General features: G+C 40.4%; 1 protein-coding gene across 1 annotated transcript; it reads right to left on the bottom strand.

Moving 5' to 3' along the window:
- Positions 1 to 2111: 2111 nt before the first annotated feature.
- LOC145440923 (5-aminolevulinate synthase, non-specific, mitochondrial-like) lies at positions 2112 to 18926 on the bottom strand. Its single transcript, XM_080318698.1, has 14 exons — positions 18786 to 18926; positions 17681 to 17871; positions 17559 to 17605; positions 16879 to 16979; positions 15277 to 15376; positions 14302 to 14415; positions 13717 to 13802; positions 13491 to 13651; positions 9774 to 9958; positions 7192 to 7371; positions 5715 to 5879; positions 4811 to 5079; positions 2536 to 2687; positions 2112 to 2377 (listed from the first exon to the last, which is right to left on the bottom strand). Exons 2-14 carry the CDS (start codon positions 17824 to 17826, stop codon positions 2161 to 2163), a joined length of 1923 nt encoding a protein of 640 aa, XP_080174824.1. The 5' UTR covers positions 17827 to 17871; positions 18786 to 18926; the 3' UTR covers positions 2112 to 2160.
- Positions 18927 to 19506: the final 580 nt, after the last annotated feature.

The raw sequence follows: 19506 nt of genomic DNA, 5'->3' as shown, positions 1-19506 counted from the left end.
ATGAGTCTGACACATAATTCGAATACACGGGCTACTGAATGGTGAATGGTGACTGTTTTTGTGGTGTTTATCGACTACTATGGTCATTTACACCAGGCCGATATTCTTCATTATTTTCCGTAACTGCCGACTTATAGCACGGCCCACTTCTAGGCAAATGAGTATGGCACATAATCCGAATACACGGGCTACTGAATGGTGAATGGTGACTATGGTGAGTCACCTGGTAGCGAGAAGAATGATAGAAGTCACGTGATATGCAGATACGGGCGGGGCGTGTACCATAATGAGATCTGAGATGTCATATCTTATAAAGTGTATGAACCGTGAGAGGGCGAAGGCGTTCCTACAGTAACAAGCTCGCGATGTGTCAGCGAAATTTAGCGAGACATGGTACATTTTTGCCTATTCTCAAGCTTGCCTGAGCGTGATACTGGCCCCGCCAGTAGAGGTTACCATTCGTCTTCCATAGGATACGCCATCCAGTTTCAAGAAATTTAAAATGTCCACATATAGGCCGCCAAATGTCATCCATTTTCGTAATTCGTCGTTCTATATGGCTTTATACAGTGCATCCTCAAGATTACCGGACCACGACTGACCTATCGATCTCGCTTCCCATGACATGCCGCCCTATTCTTGTCGCTTTCTTTTTCTATACTGTATTCTTTACTTTCATTCAGTGTGCATGCCTCCTCTTTACTACGCCTAGGCCAAGGTGGGTGTCTGATTCCATTGACAAATCCAAGTCGCTTCGACATCTTCCTGTCTATTCATTGTATCGCATTTTTTGTGGTGTATTGAACTGATAAAATTGCTAATAAACCAATGATGATGATGATGATTGTGAGCTAGCCGATCGTACAGACACAACTATACGTAGAATCTGGATGAAAAAAGGTCAACACCAACCCATAATAGGCTATGTGTGGCTGGGTTATTCAGGAGTAGAGACGGAAAAGGACCTAGCTTCAACATATCAATAGTAGCACAGTAAAATTTCCAAATTCCTGTATTAATCAATGCTACTTTATATTTCGTGATTTCCAAGAAGTGTCCTCCTTTTGATGTCAGAATATGGTAACCCTACGCTAGCATATCTGACGGTAGCAATCATTTTAAAGCAGGGGTGGCCAAACCTTTTAGCTTGCGGGCCGCATTCAACATTAAACCATTCGGGGGCTCGGGGCCGCATTGTATAAAATTGAGACACTAAGACTACGCCCAAGTTTGGTTATTTGGTTATATATATAGTAGCCTAACCGACGACAGGGAAGTATTTGTTTATTTGAAACAAACGAAGCATTGATGTGATGATAACGTACACGGTGTACACTGTACAGTGTACACTCGTCAGAAACGTTGACAAGAATTTATAAGCTGGTTATCCTCATTGTCAAAGGGGATGAAAGTCGGTTGTGCCGATTCTTAGAACTAGGTGTCAATTTGAGTCTCTGAGCTGGGATTTGCTGATTGTACTTTAACTTTTGGTTTAAGTCGTTCGTTTCATTTGTTAAGTTTGGTTAAGTCATTTACGTTTCACTTTCTGTGGTGTTTAGCAATAGGAACCTTTCAAAATGCATGGACATCTAGGTGGGGCTATCGCGCCATCAATGAAATAAAAACTATGGTAATAAAATAATATAACTTATCATTATCATGTTGAATATATCAAGTTCAATCAAACACCCACAGTAATGTTATTTTATTACACATTTTATCAATATTTGCACGTTTCTTGAGGCTTTCGCGGGTCGTAGTTTGCCCACCGCTGTTTTAAAGGATTGTACAAGAAAATGCTAAATCAATTTCCGAGCATGTGATGCACTTTATAACAGTTTTGAGCTGAAACTATAGGTCAATTTTGTGCGTCAATCGTCACGGATTCGGAAACAAATTGGAGGGAATGCTTCCGGTGTCACCCGGGTTAAATTCTTCGCCATTGCGTTTCTCAGCTCATATTTGACTACTCCAAGTCATTTGAGCAGTGACCAATGGGCACCCTCCTATCTATCGCAACCTTGTAGTGTTTTGGTTTGATAAAAACTGACTCCAGTGTAGAGATCCACAATCCACACGCAAGGCTGCAAAATCTCATCAAACTCAAAGAGCCAGATTATAAATTTATATTTCATTTAAAACACATCGCTTATAACAAGATCAAGCGGATACAACGGTAGTGGAACTTTGATTCTGCTTCACGGACGCCTCCAGGCCGCACGGGACTTGCGCCGGCGCCAGCTTCGATCTGGTGCGCGCGGTGAGCTGCTCGAATTGCACCGGATGTTGGCAGTAACTGCACGACTTCGCCTCGTGAGCCACGTTGTTGGGCAGGCCCACTTCGCGCCACGCTTTGGACAGGCATGAGACGAAGTGTCTGGAAATGATGGACCATTGAAAATGGTTCTCATACAAACCACACACTGTGGCTAATATTATTCTCGGTACTAGATTGCTATAAATCCATGTTTCATGTATTCTGGATTAGAAGAAACTATACGTTCCCCGAAACTCCATCGCGAATCAGTTACTCACCTCATTAGCGAGACCGTGTGTCCCGGAGTGGCAGCAACTCTGAGCATCTCCTCTCCGCGAGCTACGGTCGGATAGTTGATCGCCTGCACGTAGATGCCGTACTTCTTCAGAAGAATGTCGCACAGCTGGTTGTTCTTGTGCGGGTCGCCAACCTAAAAACAAAATGACGAAATGTACTCAACACCAGATATGGTCAATAGGATTGTCAAAAAATAACTTTTTTCTTCAAATTCTACAGGCTATTTTAAAAAATTGTTAGGTTGGCTAAACAAACGCTGCATAACAAATTTGGTTCAATTCCAACCTATGGAAGAGACGCTATTGGAGTTACAAAATTTACGATTTGTTTAATAACATAACAAAAAAATTTCTTATTTTACTGGCCATACCAAGAAATTGTCTTATAGTTGTGAGTTTTGACGAAACGTGGTTTGTGCAAGTTACTTTCTCATGCCAAATTCACTGATCACTAGGGCGATTTTTTTTGACATGTCAAAAAAAAGTCAAAATTAGGTCAAAAAATGTCAAAACTGTTCACTAAGTCAAAATTTTTCTGCGACTTCCATTTTGTGTGTATCGTAGATTTTGCACTGTCGGTTAACTTATCGTTTGGCATTTTACAGCTTGCAGTCTACTTTATAGGCCTGCCGTTGTGGACGGCACATTGTCTGCTTGTAGTGAATCATAGACATTCAAATGAAACAAATAGGTTGACATGGTGTTATGCTCAGCGTACCGTAATATCCTGACTGAAGCAAGACTGCTTGGGTATAGCATGGTTCTTATATCAATAAGCGCACAATGAAAAATTGTGATGTAGACCAGTGGTTCTCAACCGCCGGTCCGCGACGACATTCCTGCCGGTCCGCCAGGTATATTACAATTTTATACTTTAATTTCAAGATGCAATGTCGAAGGCTTGTCCATATAATAAATGTAACAACAAATTTGAAACTTTTTCAAACATTTTTCATTTATCTTTCGCGCTTTGCACGATTTAGTGTCCCTGAATGTCTTGCTGATTAGGTGCCCTTCTCCGAGAAACACGCATGATTTATATGCATTTCGGCGTCAGCCATTACCGCGCCATGACGCACCAACACATAATGGAGTTTAGGTTAACATGGGACTCCGAACGGTGGGCCAAAAATTCGGCCGCGAGAAAACCGCTTCAGTCGTGAATGATCGAAAATTTTCGCTATTGGCGCGATTAAGCTACGTGAACTCTCTGCTTACGCTCTGTAGAATGGATGTGCACACAAGTACAGGTGAAAATATCCACCCAACTGTATAGGGTCTGGGGGCGAAGCCTCCGGAAGTTTGGCTTATCGACCTGTGGGGGCCCCAATACCAATGTTTTCAGGGGTGGGCTGACGAAGTGTTTTTTCGGCCCGGATTTGCGGATGGTCTGAATAGTTGCTGTAATGTGTTTTCTTGCGGCAAGCATTGCATTCGTAGTTGCCAGATTAGCCTGCGTCTGGTGACAATGGACAATGAGCAAGGTAGCTTGACAAGGTGCTTAGTTCGACTCCGATAAGCTTCTTCTCTCGATATTGTCAAAGAGAAGAACATTATTAGAGTTGGCGTGGTCGGTTAAATCCACGCCCTTCAGCGCGAAAGACTGTAAATGACTCTCGGCGGAAGCACGTTTATCGGAACAGGCCAATTTTACCTCGACTCGGCAGACTCACTACCATAAAATCACATAGATGCAATCATGAATATAATTAAATACGATCAAAACCCTCTAAATGTCACTCTCTAGCACCATATAATGCAAAAAACGGTTGCATACTTTACATTTTGGCTTCATTTCAATTTTGAAAGTTCACCGGTCCGCCAGACATTTTTTGAAATTTTACCGGTCCGCGAGGTGAAAAAGGTTGAGAACCACTGATGTAGACAACTACATTGTCAGAATGAAGCAGCACGGTTTGTCACCACGTAATACACCATGTAATACATGATGTAAGTACTGGAATTCTTCATAGAGCCAGATTTCGTTAAAATTAAGTTTTTTCATGTAAAAATATGTCAGTTTTCAAGTTAAAAAAGTTTAGAAAGGATAGACAGTTCGAACCAGAAATGAAGATGAGTAGTGCAGTGGGAAAACGCCATATTTGCATATGATAGGTCAAAATTTGGTTTTTCAAGGTAAAAAAATGTCAAAATTTTGATTTTTTAGGTCAAAATTTTCCGTTTTTACGGTTAAAAAAATCGCCCTACTGAAAACATTCTGCGTAACGTCTAGTCAAGAACGAAAGCCTACACTCACCATAACGGGTATAATATGCGAGGGGCAATGCACGAAAGGCAGCCCCTCTGCCATCAGCATTCTCCGCATCAGCCCCACGTTGCGCTGGTGCCTCTCGCGCAGCCGCACGCCCACGTCGGACTTGAGCAGCCGGACCGCGGTCAGCGCGCCGGCCAGATTCATGGGCGGCAGGGCCGTGGTGAAGATGAAACCGGCCGCGTAACTCCGCACGGTGTCTACGACCGCGGCGGTGCTGGCGATGTAGCCTCCAACGTTGCCAAAGGCTTTGCCTGAAACGAAGCGATATCACCGAGTTATATACATCTGTACGCAGAGTTTGCAGCTAGAAAATTTTCAACTTTCACGAATCAGATTACAATTGCAATGATAGCAAAACTGTTTTATCCAACTTAGATTAGAATTATAGAGGTAGTTTTTTCTTCAAATTACATCACAATTAGAATTAGAGCTACAGTTTTTTCCAAATTAGACTACAATCACAATAAGAGCTACACAGTTTTGGAATTGGAATTACAGATATGTAGTTTCTCAAATTTAGATTAGAATTATAGCAACACACAATTAAACTCATAGCAAAACAGAATTATAGAGGTAGTTTTTTGTTCAAAATACATCACAATTAGAATCAGACCTACAGTTTTTTCCAAATTAGATTACAATTACATTAGAATAGGAATTATAACTACGCAGTTTCTACAACTCGGATGAGAACAAAATTATAGCGGCAGTCTCTCCAAATTAGAATAGAATTTAAAGTACCGAAGCCGCAAGTTTTTGCAAATTCAGTAATTCTAATTCCAATGCGTTTTTCCGAAACGGTGTAGCAATAAGTCTAATTCTATCCGGATTTGGAAAAGTTCAAAACCAACCCAGATTCCCACGCACAAAAAGGACAGACACCCACCCAACGTGCCCGACACGATATCAATTTCGTCCATGAGATGATCTCTGTCGCCAATGCCGCCGCCTCTCTCCCCGTACAAGCCCACCGCGTGTACCTCGTCCACGAAAGTAATGGCGCCGTACTTGTGCGAAATCTCGCACAGCTCCTTCAGCGGGCACACCGCTCCTGTTAGAAAATCAGGGTTGAAATGACTTGAGACTCAACTTGACTCGAGTCATTTTCGCGTTTTCACCGTTTTGGTAGACAACGTAACAACCTCATGGGGTAGCTAGTTAAATTTGAATAGTATATTCATATTGAAATGAACCCAAATATTTTCGGTTGACACTCGTCAAGGTTAATCGTCAGCAACTAGTAGAGAATTCAAAAGAACATCTACTAGTTGCTGACGATTACCCCTGACGAGTGTCAGCGGAAAATATTCGGGTTCATTTCAATATGAATATACTATTCAGTTGTATATTGAAGTTCTGTACCTCCAAGAAGCTGTTCTACTGAAATTTGAAAATAATTCTCAAATATTTTTATAATAAATTCAAAATTTTCCAACTCCTGAGGCTTCACTTTGGTGAAATTCGGTGTGAAACGTTTTTTTGCCAACCTAACAATTTTAGCTGATAGCCGCAAAAATCGGTAAACAAGGTATTTTTGAACAACCCTAACGACAGTAAACACTATCACTTGGACTTGAGTCTTAACACTATGACTCGGTGGTGAATTGAAAATGACTCGACTTGACTCGAGGCAAAACGACCATGAAGTAAGATTGACTTGCAACTCGGAACTAGGTTGCGACTTGGGTTACAACCATGAAGATGAGATGCTGGTGCTGGTAGTTGAATTTCACCACAGGCCAGTGGGGTTATTCAAGAATAACTTATTTTCAAATTTAACTGGATAATTGATAGAATTGTTACGTTGGCTAAAAATCGCTGCACATCAAATTCGGATAACGCCAACCTGCAGACGCGAAGCTATTAAAGTTGGGAGATTTATAAAAAAAATGTGAAAAAGTTGAAAATTTCCGATTACTCACACAAATTTATCTACGAAAACGATTCACGACAAAATTGGCCAATTCCAACCAGTAGAAGAAAAGTACAAAATTTTGGATTTGAACAAAAAAAAGCATTTACGGTGGCAAATTCTTTCATAATCAATTTCACACCCACCGCAAACAGTATTATTTTAGATCCAAAATTTTCTCCCAGATCAACTTTGCTTCTACCAGTTGGAATAGAGACAAATTTGTTATACATTGAAAAATTTTCATAATTTTTTTATGGATAAATCAAAATATTTCCAACTATGATTGCTTCGCTGCTGCAGGTTAGAATTGAATCCAATTCAGAAAAATTTGGAATTTTATTGATAAATCCAAAAATTGTGAACTCTAATAGTTTCACAATTTGAAAATAAAATAAGTTATTTTTGAACACCCATACATGCGAGTATCTAAACTTTCCAAATAGCCTACCATCCATCGAGTGCACGGTCTCAAAGGCCACGATCTTGGGCACGGCCGGGTCGGCCTTGCGCAGTAGCTCTTCCAGGTGGGCCGGATCGTTGTGGCGGAATATGAACTTTGGCGCGCCGCTGTTGCGTATGCCCTGGATCATGGAGGCGTGGTTGCCCGCGTCCGAATAGATCTCGCAGCCTGAAAGAAGAGAACGCGTTTTTATAACTAACTCAGCCATTCAGACACGGCAAAGGCCGTCTTTTAATATCCAGAGTTAAAATGACCGAATTTACATTGAAGCACGGTTGTTGCTTGTAGTATTCATGGTGTTTTTGATTACAATGGTCATTTACATTAGGCTGATATTCTTCATAATGAATCCATAGCGGCTAACTTGTATGTAGCACGCCCCACTTCTAGGCTATAAGACTCAGTTACTCGACGTCGGACGGTGTGTAGCATTGCTGACTGAGATGAAAGAGAAATCGACGAGAACCAACATAGATGTTATGATGTCATCTATGGTACACGAGTTGGTGTATATGCCGCAATAACATATAGGACAAAAATACAAACGTCTGGTTCCTATTGTTACTGCAGTAGTCATTATTTATCAATTGATTAGGCGTCACATTGATTGTTGTAAATGTCCATCGGGCGTCCTTGTTGCGTTGTGTTATGTATGGTTGCTAGTTGTTAACTTGTGTTCCTACTATGCATAAACCTAGTTTAACGACCTGCTTTAATTTATTGTGTACTAGACACTCCTTTGTTATACGTCGTTTGTTTCAATGTGCATCAAGCGATAATCGTTTCTAAAGATCGGCCGTGGAATTGGAATTCAATTTAAAATTGGCATCAATAACTCCTAAGATAGAACATCTTCGACTATTCCTACATGTTGCAAGTAATGGTTATTTTGTGTCTCTAAACAGCGTGGCGACTTCAATCAAAACACGCGTGGACATTGTGTGGCATCGATGCAAAACAATTCACAATGACGCACTCGACGGAAACTGCAGATCGCACATATCATAAGCATGGTCACGTTGAGCAAGCTATTGATGAATCAAATTCTCTCATCAATATTCAAATTCCGGTTCACAGCAAGCCGCTTTTACGGTGTCACAATGCATCGTCGATACGAGCGACTGTTACGTTTCCCTTGCATTAGCCACAGATTAATTACACTATCCGCGAAACGCACGCATCAAGTTTTGCACGGGCATAGCTTAAGCTTATTGCTCTGCATCACAAGTCTGCAGCCGGTCGCCAGCGCTCGTAAATTCGCAGCACGCGGTCGTAAAGCACGGCTGCGCCAAGAAATTCCCTTCGAACAGCTCGAAACCCTATAAAATCAGCCGCGGCGTAACGCGACACTGTTTACAAAGCCGCACAATACCACTTTATTCGCGATACGGTTTAGGTAAATATAGACTAGCCACGTGATAAAGTTCTAGGGATTCGGTAAACATTATATTATACGACAGACAGAAACGGGAACCACATTAAATCGGGGTTAAAAGTGGTGTGGAAATTCCCCCCCGTTTAAGGAAGCTGGTAACATTCTTTTAGAAATTTGAACCCAGCAGAATAACTTTGGTACGAATTACGAAATATCGATTGGCCGCTACATACCAGACTTACACAACAACAATAAATCTTTCAGCTATACGTCCGTTCCTAATTTGACTAGAATTAGATTTATAGCTACACAGTTCTTTACAAAATTAGATTAGAATTATAGCTACACAGGCACTTCCGAATTGGATTAAGAATTGGATTACCGAATTGGCGAAAACTTGGAAAGTGAACAAAGCGCAATTCACATTAAATCGGAGCTTTTTATAGCAAACTAGGCAGTTTCGCGCTGGCCGCGGAAAGCCTTGAAATCACCCCACACTGTAACGTGAAAGTCCATGTGTCGATAATAAGTGTACTTATCTTATTCGCACCATACCATGGGGTGTATTCAGGTAAACTACACATTCAAGTTCCAAATCGTGCTTCCACACCCTTTCCAATGGATGAAAATGAGTCAAACACCAATCAGTATGGAGATATATCCCAGGGGTGTAATGGGTAGTGTTTGCAAGTAACACCTTTACGGGATTTCTAGGGATGGCACACGACAAAAGAACCCGATACTAACTACCTGGGAAATATCTCCAGAAAAACAGGTGTTTGACTCAATTTCACCTATTGGAAGGGTGTGAAAGCGCAATTCTATACCTGGGCGTGTTATTTATCTGCAAAATGCACGATTTCCGTTTACAGCGTATTTTCATTCATGTACCATTGTACCATCTCTGATATACGGGTGTGAATTTACACCCATACCACCCCTAATCAGAAGTTACTTCCGACTTATACCGCGGTATAAATCGAGAACAACATTTTAATCCAAAGTATGCCGTCACATAGGAAGGTATGAATGTAGACCCGTAGGATTTATGACCGCGATATAATTCCGATTTAGGTTCTGCTTTCGTGTAACATCCTTATCGGCCCTTTGGGTGTGAACACACACACTCTTCGCTGAGAATGTCGTAGTACATCGCACAAGACGTATAGACATATCCCCACGCAAAAACTCATACCTGGTAACATTTTCGCCAACGTGAAAAGCGTGGAGTCGTTTGCCACGAAACAGGAGGAGAAGAGCAACGCCGACTCCTTGTTGTGCAGGTCCGCCAGCTCGCCTTCCAGCTCCCCGTGCAGCGACGAGGTGCCGGCGATGTTGCGCGTGCCGCCTGCGCCGGCGCCGTACTTGTCCAGCGTGGCCCTGCGCGGAAAATTGAGTTCTGGATTAGCTAAGCTGCGACTCCAAATTAGATTGGAATTAGAATTATAGATACAGTTTTTTCCAAATTAGATTGGAATTTTCACGAATTCAACTATACCTATCAACCAGCGGTCAACCAACTATACGGTACTGTTTTTTTAGTACTTCCAGTTCTAGTTGCGAGTTTAGGACAATCTCTGATTATAGCTAATTGCGAGATTTAGGTGAGTAGTTCCAGTCGCGAGTTTTGAAAAGTGTGTAGTTCTAGTTGTAGTTCGAGTTTTGAAAAGTGAAAAGTTCTAGTTCGAGTTACGGTCCCTGAAAAGTGTCTGGTAATACTTATAGTTAAAATTGCGAGTTTTGGAAATTGTCTGGTTATAGTTCTAGTTCTAGTTGCGAGCTTCAAGTTTCGAAAAGTGAGTAGTTCTAGTTCTAGTTACGAGTTTTGAGAAGTGATTAGTTCTTGTTGGAGTTCTAGTTCTAGTTCATTTTGTCCGTATCAGATAGCTTACAACGCTAAAACATTCATATCTGCCGAAATACTGAGCATCGGTCATCACGGTCGACGCTAATCTATATGCATTGCGCATACGACACACACCGATCGTGACTAAAACAACATAACGTGACCCACACCAGTACAGTAATCTATACGAACATGGGACATCTATTGACGATTCGTGTCATATCTCGAGAAATGGGTTACCTATTACGATATAACGGTTGAGAAAGCGGAAAACAGAAAGTTCGAGGATATGACATCAGCACCAGTCAATAAGCACCGACCGACGACCGCGATATTACTACGAATGCAGCAATCACTCTCCACTGTTTAGATCGGCGATCGAACGCGGTCATATCCTGTATAGGCAGGCGGGAAGGAATATTTATCCCCCACGAAACTGCGCCAGTACACGGGAAGGTTGCTTTTCATGACAATAACATATATAACACTGCCTCAGTACTGTTGATTAACTTAGACGCAACTGACTGTAATCTATGCAGTCGGATAAGCATAATTCGGACACCGCATAACCCGGACCAGAGTTGGAAAAAGTAGAACTATTTGAACCCTATGCGTGTGTGTTAAACAGTGATACAGTGCTGGTTGAATCGTTTGGTATCGAAAATACTGTACGATGCAACTAACCTTAAGGTATAACTCATTCCGCGTTTTATGTGATCAGCGCCAATTACTGCAGCATATAGCGTATACTACAAATCACAAATCTAAAGCCTACAGCACCAGGCTGCGCTAGAGAACGTCGGCGGAAGCGACATTTCTGCGAAATAGTTATCGACCCTCGGCGTTGTCATAAAAAAGCGCCATGAAATCGATTTGGTTGTATCATATTATCTCGAACGTATTGTGTGAGTGACATAGTAAGTGGAAATTATGGCATTCTGTTATTTGCGGTCGCCTCAAACTTACATAATTGAACTTCGGAGTTATCCATACTTTTGAAGTCATAATGAGTGGTGCTTGAAAACTCTCACGCCTAATGCTCGATTTTTTATCAAATCGCTCAGCTCAGCCTTTGAAAACTAGATCATTCTAGCTGCCTAATTTGACTAATTAGAGCGAAATGTCGGTAATTTGAGTCTAATCTAATGTGTGAAATGCTTTTATGCTCTAATTTTCATTCCAATCTATTTTCTGCTTTTCCTGTAAATGCTACATGATAATAGTGCGAAACGAGCCAGGCTTGCTGCGCAGGCATTTGCTATTATCATGCTCATAAGGACGAACTGTGATCTGATACAAACGGAAGTTGATTGAGTGTTGAAGTATTCGCGAATTCAGTAATGCCAATTCTAATCTAATTTGAAAAAAAACTGTGTAGCTATAATTTTAATGCTAATCGAATTTGGAAAAAAAATCGTGACTAATTCTAATACTAATCTAATTTGAAAAAAAAACTTACGTATAATTTTAATTCTTATCTAATTTGAAAAAAAAACTCTGTAGCTGTAATTCTAATTCTAATCTAATTCGGAGAAGCTGAAAAATCCCAACGATGGTTACGCCGACATATGTGGTTGTGGCGTGCGCTTTAGTGAATCTATAACGCGAACTTCAAACTGCATCCGGAACGCCATAAAATTTTCCGCATGAATGAGAAACATAATAACCGACGATGATGGCGAATTTTTGAGCCGCAATCCATTTTCACGCAGCGCGACCCTTATTACGAATTGTGATTTCTCGCATCGCGTTCTTAATATTGTACGCATTCGTTGACTAGGTGATGCTTAAGGCTAGGCACAACGACTCGAATCAGATTCGAGCATCAATTGAAATGACGTGAAACGCATTTTTAGAGTACTGAAATTACGCAAACCTGAACTACAACCAAGATTACGAATTGTTTTCCCAACGATAATATCGTTTCGATGATTTCTCCTCAGCGCGGCATGACCTCAAGCATGCAGCGCACGGCTGAGCGCAAGGGTTGCTGCGTTGCCAAGGCTCGCTCTGTAGATATAATTGATAAAAAAGATCGACGAGCTTGCAATAAGCTCACGGGAAGGTCGTTAACATTTCGTGCAGAGCGTTTGTAAGTACCCAACCACCCATGTTCATTGAAACGTCGTTTCTGTGAATCGATCAACCTACAGGGTTGTCGCAAGTCCAATGAAGTAGGTATGGCCAAAGAATAACAAATTATCTTTATACAGTGTAGGGCTGGTGTTACGTTCTTTGTGGTCGCATGAAAGGTACGTATTTCAACTTTACGTAACATCCGTACTCTGATGACGTCATAAGAATTGACACTCGAACAGCGCACACGTGCTTTTACACATAGCCTACCGAGACAGGAAGGCCGATTTGCATAGCAAATTAACCAAAGCTACGCCAACCAAAACCAACCCATCAACGCGACCGCGACTAATCGACATAACTAGGCGGCGACGGGGCCGAGTTCACATCACAAGTCAGCGATTTCGCGGAAAAAAAGCTCTCCGCCGCGCAGTTCCATTCTCGAACAGAAATAACTCATTTTCGCGCAGTCACCGTGAATAGCAGCATCGCGTAACTCAGACAAACAACGCCCGCGGCTACGCTAAAGAGTTGTTGGATAATTTTCAGATTCCCCATATCAGATTAGAATCAGAGCTACACAGTTTTTCTTCATTTCGATTAGAACTCGTACGGGGGATCGCCAAGTTGGCAAATCTGGCTGACGCTTAACCGCATGATTAAACCTGTTAATCGCGTTGCGTAAAATTGAATGAGACTGATTACGCGGATTAACCCTAGTCGTATGGTGAGACTTTCAATCGAGCGAAGTTGCCACGATTGATATTTTTCATACGCACGGTTAGCATTCTCACGGATAAGCTAATTTTATGATCTCCGTCCTAAGACAAACTGAATGTTAGCAGAAACTCTCGTAAGCGCGAGGACGGCAATTGTCTGTACACCAAGCCTGGCACGTTCCGCACTCTACAGTTTTCCTTTAGCATTTTCAATAGATTCAGGAATTAGATTGGAATTACTAAATTTGAAAAGACTTCCATAGATGCTCACCGGATCGCGCCAGTCACTTGGGGATGACGGCTCATACCGAGGTAATCATTGCTGCACCACACCGATATACGACGCGGCTCTTCCCCGGCCTGCGCCGGCGCGCTATCCGAGCCTGCGCTGTAATCCTCCGCGTACGGGAACCCGTCCGCTCTGCGGTTAACCTAAACCACGTCCAGCGTTAAATCCAATATTTACAAACACAATCTCGTTTTGCAAGACTCCGTACTTTTTTAAACACGCGGTAAGAGTGATCTTTCTTTTTGTCCAGTATCTTTCCGTCCATGAACCCGTCGTAATCGAACGGTCTTTCGGCTGAAATGACCGTTTCAAATTGCCTCGTTACTGTTACATACGCATTCTATAATGAGGGCTGAGTATTAATATAAAGATTCGAGTCGATTAGTGAGATAGGACTTATTTGGAGTACTTAAATTATACGCCCACCGTCACTAAGAGTAAATTTATCAACGACAATTACAGTTTTGATACTCTTCTTCACTGCGGAAGCCTTGAAATCTCGATTGGTCGTAGCACGGCGTACGGAACGTGCGGTGCCAAGCTACGCACGTTAGCGGAAACGACATATCCGTGAAATTGTGATCAATCAAACATCATTGTCAAAAAGTGCAATGCAATAGGCATGGTCGAAAAAATACCAAAGTGCCTTTAGTGATGCAGATCTGTCATTGTATTCTCTGTATTCATCATCCATACTGTTATGACGTTATAATAAGTGAAAACACGACTCGACGCTTTTTATTAATACACGATTCTGAATCACTCAGCCCTATTTCTAACGCAACACACGCACCATCGACCGGGTTGACCTTGTCGACCGGTTTGCAATTGGCGCGCGGCACCACGATCGAAGCCTTGATGGTGTCCAGTATCTTGTTCGATAGACTCGCTGCGTTTCTATCTTGAACTGAAGAAAGGCAATAAGCAAGGAATAAATGGCGACATGAAAATGATTAGAGTCGGATCGATATCAGATATTTGAGCCGAGAACGATTAAACCGATAATAATTAACACCTTCTCCGATATCCTCGCTCGATATATTTAGGTGTTATTCAGAAGACATGGCATCTAGCTCAAGACGTTTTTCCAAAACTTCAGAGCCTTTATTTCAACAGCTTTACAGTCATCGCCTCAATTCCAACCAGTAGATGCGAAGTTATTGGAGTACAAAATTTTGGATTAGAAAAAAATAATACTTACGGCACTGGCAAATTCTACAATTATTTAATACTAATAATAATACTATGATTTGAAATCCAAAATTTTGAACATCAATACTTTCGCACAGTGAAGTCCCAAACGATCAATTTTCTATATCTCACTAATATGTGCTAATACCGCTTTTCACAATCTTCAATCACATGCAGAGCATATGTACAGCACACGAACATGACCTATAACACGATGCTTTTATGAGTGATAGAACCAAGGTGACAAATATACCTTGAACCAAGGTCACGATTTCTTCAGACATGAAATAATGTTCCTGGCAGTTAAGCGGTTAACTACAAGACTAGGCCTATTCTACACAAGACTTCATCTTCATCATGAGGGCACTTGGAAGAATTCAGAAGTAGGAATATTGTAATTACTATACATCCCAATTATTTTACAGTGCCTATGATTATGCAATTACATCGTCTCAATGTGTGGTAATTAACTCGCTTTGATAAGATATGTCACAGTTCATAATGAAATTATTCTGTTCATTTTGTTGCCAGCAAAAATTCATGAGCACGATTTCCAGTCCATTCGAGAATGCATTACCTTCCATAATCTCTTTATACTCCATTTTTTCTGTTTCTACAGCATCCTGAATCTCAATTTCCAATTGGCCACGGCATAAGTTATTCGTGGGTATGTCCTCCTGGAAGACACGCGAGATTGCCTCATTAACAACTACCAGTTGAGTATGGATGGCTATATTCCAAATTCGGCATATTGAATTAGGCATGGTATTATCTTATGAAAACTGAGAGCACTCTACACGAGAGTGTCAAGGGCACAGATTTAATGTTATCTAAACAGGCCGAACTTCATAGAATTATTAGAATGTTAAAAGGCGCAGGAGCACTTACGTTTCAGAAATGTACCAAAAAATCACAAGATAAACTTACAGCCGAACCTGTATTTTCATTGATCATAATATAGCCTATTTGGTTTGCCCCCGAGCGATTCAACTTGATGTTCCGTCAATAGCAGGACAGGAATATAAAGGCAGGTTAGATTCTAATTGTAGACATGAACATGAATTTTACATTACGAAATGATTCACTAAATTCCATCAGAGGCAAATTTGAATTCATGTTCGCTGCTACTAAATCTCAACTATCAACAGTCAATTGCCTTCTAACAGGATTCGGTGATGTTTTATGCATATGAGTATTATGTTGCAAAGAACAAAATCAATAGAATGCCTCCTATTACTGAAAAATCAGAAGGCTCAGCATTAAATAACAATGTGAACCATGCCAAAATTACTGCACAATGGTTACAAATTACGTCCAAATGTAGGGAAACCATTCCGCTCTGTTTGTGACTGGAATGAAGTGTCCATTTGGTGCTAATAAGTTCACGGGAAACCGTATTTACAAACTATATCTTGAAGACGGTATATTAGAGGCTCCATGATTTATCTTGGCTGTTGGTGATATAGCTGACTTACATTCTAAATTGAATAAGAGCTTATCGGAAGTACAGAACTTCAATATACAATTGAATGATATAATATACATATTGAAATGAAACAGATTGTTCGAAATCTCATGCCGGTGACATCATATTATCTGATATGATTGTTAATATACATTGTTCTTTCCAATTCTCTACTAAGAGCTTCTTTGAGGTACAGAAATTCAATAAACGATTGAATAATATAATCATAATAAAATGATCTCGACAATTTTCGGCTGGTTAGTCTCATAACAGAGCATCTTTGAGGTACATCATTTCAACATACTATCCAATTCTCTACTAATTGCTGACGATTACCCCTGGTGAGTGTCAGCCAAAAATACTCAGGTGTATTTCAATATGAATATAAGTGGAATAATTGATGGAAATGTGTGCAATAAGACTGCAACTGGACAAGTACAATGCAGACAATATAAATATCCTATTCAAACTAATAACATCAGTAAAAAACATTTACAAGAAATGCAACAGTATTTTAGGTGATTGAACATGTTTTCCAAGCGTCTCCAATGTTTTTACATGTCTCAAGGCTACCATAATCCAAGAGCATGATATCACTTTGATTTGAAACATAATATCACTACATAAAATATGAGCATGGCATCAGCTATGCGCAATGTACATATTATGAGAACACACAAGCCCAAAATACATATCTAAGAAAAAAGAACCCACCTGAGAGGGTGCACTTGCTTTCTTAGCAACTTCCTCATTTCCTGATTTCGACAGGAACGGACATTGAGTAACCAAATTACTTTTTTCTGCAGAATTGGCCCCTGAAAAGTGTAACAACTATCATAAACTATCCCATACCGCCAACATAACTGAGGTTGGGCTTGTACAAAGTAGCAATCTGGTTAGTCGTCGATCAACTAATTACTGGTTTCAAAGTAGTTCTAGTTGTGGATTTTGAAAAGTGAGTAGTTCTAGTTGTAATTACCCCTTTAAAAATAAGTTGCCGAACAATTACGAAAACAATTGTCGTTGATTGTGAATCCTGATAGCCTACTGGTGTTCTGTTGTGTGATGTTTTAGCAGTCATTGCTAGCTTAGAGTTATTGCTAGCTTGGAGTTGTCACTAGCATAGTTTCAGAGCCAGAGGGTGTGTTTTGGGGGTCGAAACCCCTCCCACTTTAAACTCGAACCTGTCGTTTTGAAATGTCGATTCTATATCCAATATTTCTTTGCTAATTTTCAATTCAGTAATTTGTATTAGTTGCTTCAGATTTGAATTTAGTTAGTAGTGTTTTAGTTACTTGGTTGCGGATTTTTAAAGGTAGGCTAATTAGTTCTAGCTCTAGAGTCAAGTTTCGAAAACTGAGTATTTCTAGTTCTAGTTTGGCTGAGATATTCACCTGACTTATTGGAGTCTTTATCCATTTGTGAGGTAGTTGAAAATCCTCTACAAATGAAAAGAAAAATATCATGTAGGCTAGGCTACGGTTTATTAATCCAAATCGCAGCATGATTTTCCCACCTAAGCCCAGGAACAGCAGCGCAGCGAGTCATGTACTCGGTCATCATGGGGCAATTCCTCGCGTAAATTGCAAGCGAATTACCAGCATGTTGAAGGAACTTTGAGTTCACTTTCTTCAGAAATGGGCATTTCATCAAATTGTCCATTTTCCTGGCGGCTCGTTGGGGTTGGTTGGAATTGGTGATAAAAATCTTAATATAAATAAATATTGTATATTCTTTACTTGTCAATCTATTTCAGGGGTATACCCAGCCATTTTAGCAAAGGTTCAGTTACCAAAACTTTAAAATTTGCTAGGTCTGTATTGTGATTCTCATCAAATAATTTAGTTATAAACAAGAATTATGATAAAACTATACGCAGAATATAGTATTCAACAAAATCAGTAAGAAAAACGACGTATTGTTTGGTTAATCACGGCTACATGGAGATCAACAATTTTCATTTCGAGCTCGTTCTTCAAATCTTGGTTGTAAAGTGGTGAGAGCAAGTCCAAGGCAGCGGTGAAATTTTTCAAGTTTTCACTCGTCATACAGATCCAGAATGTACTCTCTGTAGAGTTAATGTTTGAATACGTGGATTCGCGGCTGTAAGCAGACTTGGACAACTAGATAATCTAATCTAATTTGAGAAATGTTTCTTTGCTGTAATTCTAATAGGGCTACTAATATAATTTTCATGAATTTCTCCTTACTCTTATTCAATTCTAATCTAATTTCTAGTTTTCCTAAAAGTGCTACAGGATAACTGCATGGTGCAAAACGAGCCGAGCTTGGTGTACAGACATTTTCCGTTCTCATGATTAATGATTATGATAAATTGATAATTAACTATGATTTGATACAAACTGAAATTGATCAAGTTTACAAGTTTTCGCTGATTCAGTAATTCTAATTACAAACTAATTGAGAACAGCAGAAAAAATCCTAGCTGTGAGTAGACCCAAATTAACGATAATGGATTTGGTTTTGTTGTTGAAAAAACTAAGCAAATACCGAGACAGAAAAGGTCCGCCAATGGAGTAACCCTTAGCCTTTCAATCAATGCAGATTAACTTGACATATTAATTCCAATCGCACCAAACCTTACGTAACACAATACTCACGTCGGTTTATATCCACAGACGATATCTCCTACGCTGCCCTGCACTGAGAGCGAACTGTGAGAAACCAGATCGCACACGGTATGTTTATATTGTGGAACGCCTGCAACCTTTTTCACGTACGAATATATTCTTGCGATGTCATTGAGAAGGAATGTCGAAATTGAAAGGCTCCGTCGGGTTTCACGTATCAAGGTATTGGCTTGAAATAGATTGACTTTCGTTTCAATGCTAATCCAGTACTAATTCTAAGTAGTAGGCACATTCATTCAGTTAACGTGATAATGATATTGTAAATTTGATCGATTCACAATAGTAGAGGGGTTGCGATACAATGTATGTACCGATGTTTGTATGAAGCCATCATCCAAACATTGTAGGTGAGTCTGGTGTCTGGTCCCACCTAGCAGGTCATCTACAAAAATAGAAAATCATGCGATAGGTGACATCACGTCACCCAAAAGTGTCAATATCAATGTCACCTCATTTTGTCGCTTGCGTCTTATATTCTCTGCATTACTTTTCATTCAGAGTGTATGCCTCTTATTTACTTCGCCTAGGCTAAGGTGGGTGTCTGATCTTAATGGCTACTCCAAGTTGTTTCGACACCTTCCTATCTTTTCATTGTATCGCAGTCTTGTGATGTTTTGAAACGATGAAAATATTAATAAACCTGATTGATTGATTGATTGAATGTCAGATGAGAGACTTGTAATGTAACAGG

This window comes from Botryllus schlosseri, chromosome 6, assembly GCF_051294905.1.
Source record: "Botryllus schlosseri isolate E-star chromosome 6, Bs_hap1, whole genome shotgun sequence".
NCBI classification, from domain to species: Eukaryota; Metazoa; Chordata; class Ascidiacea; order Stolidobranchia; family Styelidae; genus Botryllus; species Botryllus schlosseri.
The sequence above is the reverse complement of the archived record's forward strand: the minus strand, read 5'-3'. Positions and strand labels throughout refer to the sequence as shown.

Coding starts and splice junctions, on each gene's coding strand:
- LOC145440923 (XM_080318698.1), bottom strand. CDS start 17,826: ATGGACAATTTGATGAAATGCCCATTTCTGAAGAAAGTGAACTCAAAG. Junction 14,416..15,276: donor GTATAAAGAGATTATGGAAG/GTAATGCATTCT, acceptor GCCTTTCTTCAG/TTCAAGATAGAAACGCAGCG. Junction 2,688..4,810: donor CGCATATTATACCCGTTATG/GTGAGTGTAGGC, acceptor TTTTGTTTTTAG/GTTGGCGACCCGCACAAGAA.